The sequence below is a fragment of the Euphorbia lathyris genome, chromosome 5, assembly GCF_963576675.1.
Source record: "Euphorbia lathyris chromosome 5, ddEupLath1.1, whole genome shotgun sequence".
NCBI lineage: Eukaryota > Viridiplantae > Streptophyta > Magnoliopsida > Malpighiales > Euphorbiaceae > Euphorbia > Euphorbia lathyris.
In genome coordinates, this window is record NC_088914.1 from 77,055,115 (window position 1) to 77,062,738 (window position 7,624).

Genomic DNA, 7,624 nt, shown 5'->3' on the forward strand with positions numbered 1-7,624 from the left:
TCATACATTAACTTTATATAAAGATAAATATTATATAATATATAGTTATATATTTTGTAAGGTTTGGTAAACTAATTACAATAATATAAATTTATAATTTATTAATAAGGTATAACTTATATATTCATAAAAATTATCCCGATTAATTCCCGTTTATAAAATGAAATAAAAAATATTTACCTAAAATGTAGACATGGAGCATCGAGCACCTAACCAAATGGAACATTGTTAAATGCCTTAACCATCTGAACCAATTCTACTTCTTGTTAACCATTTAATTAAGTAACAAATATTAGAAGTTTTAAATATTAAAATTTTTAAGCATTTTATAAAATAGAATTTCGTGCTTCTTTTACCCATTCTCTCAGCTTCGATTTTTTTCTAGGGTTCTATCTCCTACATCGCCGCTACTGCACTCCATCGCGGCTACCACCTCGTACACCGTTGCTACCACCTCGCACGCCGCCGCCACCACCTCCACCTTGCACACCGCCACCTCCACCTTTTACCGATCTAAACTCTGGTAAGTTTTCTAAACTCTGAACTTTTATATTTCAATTTCTAAACTCTGTGTTGTGTACATTATGTAGATTTGAAGTTATATATGTTCTGTGTTATATTTGAAGTTTTATATATTAGGGTATTAGATATAGTTCTTAATTAATTCACAGAAGCTTCCTCTCATGGAAAATCAATTAGGAGTTCTTTAACTCCTGCTATAGCTGCGGTTTTGATTTGTTGTTAAGATTGGTTGAAAACTTCAACTCAAGCTTTCAAGCATGAAGAAAAAGTTGAAGATCTGGAAGCTATTGAAGAAGGTAATATTTTACTTAGCAATTATCTTTCATAGTTTTATTTTAATTAAATGTTTATGAATACTAACTATATAAATGTTATTTAATTTGTAGAAATTAGTTCTGATCCTGAAATGGCATCATCTCTTTTATCCATATTTCAATTGGATATCTAGGGTTTTTTTAACCGAATCAAATGCACTTTGGTAAGCATATTTTTTTCCTTTTACTTTTTGCTAGTGTGTTGATTAATTTTATTGAAGTGAAAGCTAATTAATTTAACATTTGTTGATTCACTAATATGGTAAATTTTATATGTTTAAGTTGATGTTTGGCTTTTACTGTCTTTGCTTTGGAAAACAAGGAATTTGTTGTGTTAAGAAGATTCAATTACAATTTGGGATGATGATTAGTGAGATTTTGCTAATGAAGTGTTGTCTTTTTTGAATTAAAGGTTGTTTGTTTTTATGGATTTGTTATTTTGTAACTTTGAATTTGTGGGTTTTTTTAGCCTTGTTGTCTACCGTAACTTTTAATACTTTGATTTTGTGGGCTTTTTTTAGTCTTGTTGTCTACTGTAACTTTTAATGAATGTTGTTTACTTCCTAAAAAAATATCATTTATTTCAAGTTATGTAAGATATAATAAAATTTTATATTTTATTATCTTGTAAATTAAATTTTTAATTTATTTTTTAGGACTTAAACTATTAGATATTTATCCGAATCACCAAAAAATTATATTGGATTGGACCGGAACCGAATCTCCGAATCCCCGAACTGGACTGGACTGAAATTTTGGGGCAATTCAATTCTGGAGATTTATTCTTTCAATCCAATCCTGGAGATTTCCTTTTATTAATCTCCGAATTTCAATCCAATATTGGAGATTCATGAATCCCCGACTTGGACCGAACTGTGCCCAGCCCTAGTAGATAGAGTGATCTAATCCTCTTGACTGGCTTACTTGGAGGAAGATAAAGAAACGCCATACGGATCCCTACGATTTTAGCGACCGAAATAGGTCCAATATTCCATCAGTTATATCAAATTTGTCACAAATTCTGGAAATAAAGATAGTATAAACAGTCTAGATAAGCTGATGCGGGTTTGGACAGACCAGACGGATAGCTGAAAACATGAACAGAAAGTGCTACATTATTTCTCAAACCATTGCTGCTTTTTCAATCCTGCTCTCTTTCAGCATTTTGGAAAATTATGTATTAGGTTCCTGCTGCTGTGTAAATTTTGAAAGATTTGATTGGTTGGTTAATTTGGAGAGATTTGATTTGATAAATGATGGGTGATTTTGAAGGGTTGATGTTCTGACAAATGTCATGTGAGTGTGGGGTTTCATTTTGAGAAGAAAATGAAAATGTTTTTAAAAAAAGGGAATTGTTTAGGAATAGCACTCGCACAGTTGCAATATAAAGAGATGAAAAGCACTTATTAAAGGAAAGCAATAAAAGAAAGTCCAAAAGTGGATTCATGCACGACTACTCTTTTATCTCACCCTTCTAAATTGTGGGCCTATATCCATGAAACTTGTTATATCACCATTGATTTTTTCTAGTTTTAGTAAAGATTTCTGCATATGGTAAAAGATCTAACGGTCCTTATTCCATATCTCTAGGGTTAGCCCCACAAAATGGCCCGTCTCTATCAAAATTCATCAATTCATCATAAATGTAAATCACTCTCACTTCTTCTCTGTCAACTTATAGGATACTTTACCGTAATCCGAAAATAATACATTCGACCAATTGAAATCGTTTTATATACAACTCCATGAGATAATTGATGTAAAGAAAAACACTGATAGCTGTCGTAATATCTTAAATCAGTATAACACACTATAACAGGAAGCAACTGACCTCGCTGGGGATATCGTGGGTTCCAAATCGGATTAGGTTAGATTGAGTACTATAACTACTCTATTATGTAAATCTAATTTATAATATGATTTTCTGCTTTCTAATAAAAGCTATTTTCCTTATACCCGTGGACTAGCCAATAAAATGTTGATGAACCATGTAAATTCGTGTTTTTGATTCTCATTTATTTATCTTTAGTTAAATCCGCACAACATATACAAATTTAACCACATAATTATTGGTAGAGAATATATTTAACCTCTACCCATAAAATATTGTAATCTTACAACTAACATTTACCAAGCGATGCAATTTATTCTTCTCATCTTTATTAACTTAGCATGACTAAAATATAAATACATTACAAATTTAGTCGTATGATTATTACGCGACAGTAGATTTAAATTGGACATGTAAAACAATGTAATTTTCAACCTAAAATTCACAATATAATGTATGTTTAAGTTTTATTAACGGAAGAAAGAGTTTTTTTTATTAACAGAAGATTTGCTATTTCAAACTTGATGAGACTTGAAATTACAGTTTTCAGACCAATATTAGATTTAAGATTACACTGTTTTGTAGGTGGAGACTAAATTCGGTAGTGTGCAATAAAATATTAGAAACAAGTTGCTATATAAAGCGTTCCATGATTCTGAAATGGTGATGGGTTTTCTGATATAAACCTGCAGTTTCCATCTCTATATGCCACACTTTTGTATCTCTTTTTTCTAAAAAACTCTCTTCTTTCTTCTTCTTCTCTCTTCAGCTTCCTCCATACCTCTGTTGTTCCTCTATCAGTTCTATCACACCCATTCCTCCTCCATCCCTCTTCTTCTTTCTTTCTGTTCTTTTCCTGAAATCTTGGGGGAAAGAAAGAAATTTTAATTCTTTTTTCCAAAAAAAAAACATGGATGTTGACATGATGAAATCATCACCATCATCAGCAGCAGAAGTTGAACACTTGGACATGATGACAATGATGATGCAAATGGAAAAGCAGCTTCCTGATTTCCTAGACCCTTTTCACACTTCCTCTAATTCTTCTAATTCCACCAATTCTGAAATCCAATTCCCAAATCCTAATCCTAATCCTAATTCTAATTCTCCTCCTATTTATCACAACAGCACTTCATCCCATCTCAGATTCATCCCATCTCAAGAACACTTAACACCCCATAAATTCAAGTATCCATCTCCTCAATTCTCAAATGCGAACTCTTTCTTGTCTTCAATGGAGAAGAAGAACTCAACTGCTGCTATTCGAGAGATGATCTTCCGAATTGCAGCTATGCAACCGATTCATATAGACCCCGAATCTGTGAAGCCTCCGAAGAGGAGGAATGTGAAGATATCTAAGGATCCACAAAGTGTAGCAGCAAGGCATAGGAGAGAAAGAATTAGTGAGAGGATTAGGATTCTTCAAAGATTAGTACCAGGAGGTACTAAAATGGATACTGCTTCAATGTTAGATGAAGCTATACATTATGTTAAGTTCTTGAAGAAACAAGTGCAATCACTTGAACAAGCTGGGGCTAATAGAGTTTTACCATTGCCTGGTTTTGCATTTTCTGGATTGACAATGCAGAATAATCTCAATTTGGGGTATTCTTCTTTGCCTAAGAATTGCCAGCCTCCTCCTCATATGTTGGGTTCAATGCAGATGCTTACATAGATTTAGAGATTGAGAGAAAGAGAGAGGTTTGGAGGAGTAATTTTCTAGTTTCAAGTTTGTACATTAATTATAACTTAATTCAGTTGTTATCTTGTTAATTTTGGTTTAATTTTGTAATTTTCTTAAAAGGGTACTTTTGATTAATGTATGCCTTGTTCTTAAAAATAATAAAAAATGAATCTTTTTCTTTCAGTTTCATCCTCTTTTATTAAAACTTCAATGTCTACTTACATGTTGACGATAATAAAATCTAGCTATGTTATACAGTATTTCCAGACCAACCAAGAGGTTTAAAGTTCAAATCTTTAAACTAAATTTTTCTTTATGTGTTCCTCAACTCTCTCTCTCTTTTTTATCACATATTCTTGTTCCTTGGAGTTGGAAATTGGAACTTCATTGCTTCCACTTTCAGTTTTAACCTTCAAACACACCTCGGCGTCCGAATGCCCTATAGACTTGAAGCTTGCATAACACAGACTCGTGCTGCATATGTTGAAATTCCATTTACAAAGGAGTTAGGGACGAATTTGGGAGGTAGGGGGCTTGAGCACCCACTGTTGGCTAGAAAACCTAAAATTTCAATGGATATTGTGTACTGGGCTTTGATTTTTTTTATGCAAAAATAACAACAATAAAAAAATCCTTTCAGCTCTGGTAAACCGAGAGACCACCACAAGCATCCCTGTCATTGAATCCTGGATCCGTTGATGAACTATCAAGATTTGGACTCTTGAATTCCTGGTGTAGGAAGTTGTTATGCTATTTGATCCAAAAATTTTAAACTGATATGTAAGGTTTGATATTCTCCTCTTTACAGTTCTTGTTTATATTCTATAGACTTGTTAAGAGAGCAATTACCAAATTATGTTATATACTCAGAACCTGTCTAAGATTAATTAATGAAAGGAATGGTTAGATTTGGGGTGAAGAATTTGTGAAATGAGAGCATTATTTAATCATAATATTGTTCAGTTTTCATCTGCAAAACAAAACGGTGCAATTAATATAACAGATGCGACATTCTTGAAAATGGCTACAACCAAGGATATATGAACTTTCCTTTCATTAGCTTTTTACGTATATAAAATGTTTGTTGATCGTTAGGTGAATTGAAATTAAGAAAACATCACCTGCTTTGCTTGGAGGTGAAAGAGGAAAATAAAATGATAAACATTTAGATCTCAGTTTGAATAATAACTATTTCTAATTTATTTGGCAAGAGGCCACTCCTAAGACTCGAACCCGTGACCTCTTGGTCACACGACAACAACGTTTACCGTTGCGGCGAGGCTCACCCTCTTGCATTATAAGCCTTTAAAAGACATAAATTTGTATCTTTCATTTTTGTGCAGAACATTGAAAAATTGAATAAAATTGTTAGCACAATTTTCTTATTTTCTTCTGTATTCTTCTCAAAAATCTCAACAATTGGTATCAGAGCCTCAGTGATCTTTAAGGGATATGTGAGTATTTGAAGCAAAACTCAACCATGGAGTGCTTGAGGGAATTTTCTTGAAAATTGAAAATTCTCAGTATGGTCATTGTGAGAAGCATGATCAAGAAGAAAAAGAATGTTGGCACAAGCAGAAGCCTCAACGTTTCAAATGCAAAAAAAGTTACAGAAGAAAATGTCAATTTGACACGTATTGTTGATGAAGAATTAGCATTTTAATATTGAAGAGAAGTGCTCCAATAATTAAAGGTGGGTGGGAAGTGCACCCATAAACCATTTACGGTGAGAAGTGCACCGAGAAGCAATTTACGGGGAGAAGTGCTCCGATTAGAAGACGATGATGGGAAGTACATCATATGTAAAAAAAAAAAAAAAACTTTGAATCAGGAGGGAATGTTGAGATTTTTTGAGTCTTTGATTTAAAGTTTGTTTTTTTTGACTAAGTCTAGTTTACTGAGTCTTTAATTTGTTAGTGGGATAAATAGTGAGGATTTTATTGTTCCTTAAAAATCTGCTTTCTTTGTTGCATTATAAGCCTATAAAAGGCATAAATCTATATCTTTCATTTTTGTGCAGAACATTGACAAATTGAATAAAATTGTTAGGACCATTTTCTTATTTTCTTCTGTATTCTTCTCAAAAATCCCAACAAAATTAACTCGGAAAAATAAAACCAAACAGTCACGGATGCAGAAAAAAGTTAAGGGAAAGTAGGCCCGGTCCTGGACATAGACCAGGAGTGCCGCCGTCCAGGACCCAAGGCCCAAAGGAACCAAATAATATGATATTTTAGGTCTAAAATACATCCACATTTCTATTTTAAACTTTTAAGTATAATTTTTTTTTTATATATTAAAGATCCCTTATCTCATTCGTCTGGGAACGTAAAATCTCAGGATCAGTCCGGAAAAGAACACATACCTCTTCCTGCCATTTCATTGTAAGATAATTAGGATAATGTGTTCATAATAAACAATGGTTCCTTGTAGTTGCACTTGGTTGCAAACAGTAGAATTTAAGTTAGGTTTGTTAATGCAAATACGTACCATGCATGCATTTTATGCAAAACTACATTTAAATTTTTTCTCTAAACTTTCATTAATTAATTATGGTTAATATATTCAAGAACGATTGTAACAGATCCGCCTAACTAATAAATACACGATTGTAATGTATACTGTAATAGTCTGATCTAATAACATCAAAATCCAACACTTTTAGTCTTATCGCTTACCCATATATAAGATAATAACTAAAATTAATCTACAATATCAATATTCTTATATAATTTTTTACACTAAAGTGTAAAATATTCTTAATGTCAATTTTATTTGTAATATCTAAAATAATATAATTTTACTACTAATAATGGCGGTCAATAAAATTGAATCTATTACCAACACTGGCAATTATATAAAAGTACCATGTAACTTTTTATTTGTTTATTAGTATATTTACAAAAACAAGAAAAAAAAGAAACAAAATGGAAAAGCTTTACAGCTGATTATATCCATTGAGTTAATTATGGTTGATTTAAAAACTGACTGTTCCTTCTTTTGAGTTGACTTTTATTATTATTATTATTATTATTATAAATAGCTAGTTTCTTCAATAAATAAATACATTTTTCTAAAAAAAAGCTACTGAATTTGTATAATTTTGACTATAGGGATTGTTGGTACTTAACTCCATTTATGATTTAGCACTTAAAATTAAATAATTTTAAAATTCTTTGATGATACAAGATTTAAATAAAATAGATTAAATCAAAATATTTAATTTGGAATTATAATTTACATTTTAAACACTTTTTTTGAAAGGGAGACACT

The 7,624-nt window shown here is 31.7% G+C and overlaps 1 protein-coding gene across 1 annotated transcript; it reads left to right on the forward strand.

Moving 5' to 3' along the window:
• The first annotated feature begins 3,317 nt into the window (after window positions 1–3,317).
• Window positions 3,318–4,512, forward strand: LOC136230620 (transcription factor HEC2-like). The gene has a single exon (XM_066019748.1). It carries the CDS (start codon window positions 3,578–3,580, stop codon window positions 4,340–4,342), a length of 765 nt encoding a protein of 254 aa, XP_065875820.1. The 5' UTR covers window positions 3,318–3,577; the 3' UTR covers window positions 4,343–4,512.
• Window positions 4,513–7,624: the final 3,112 nt, after the last annotated feature.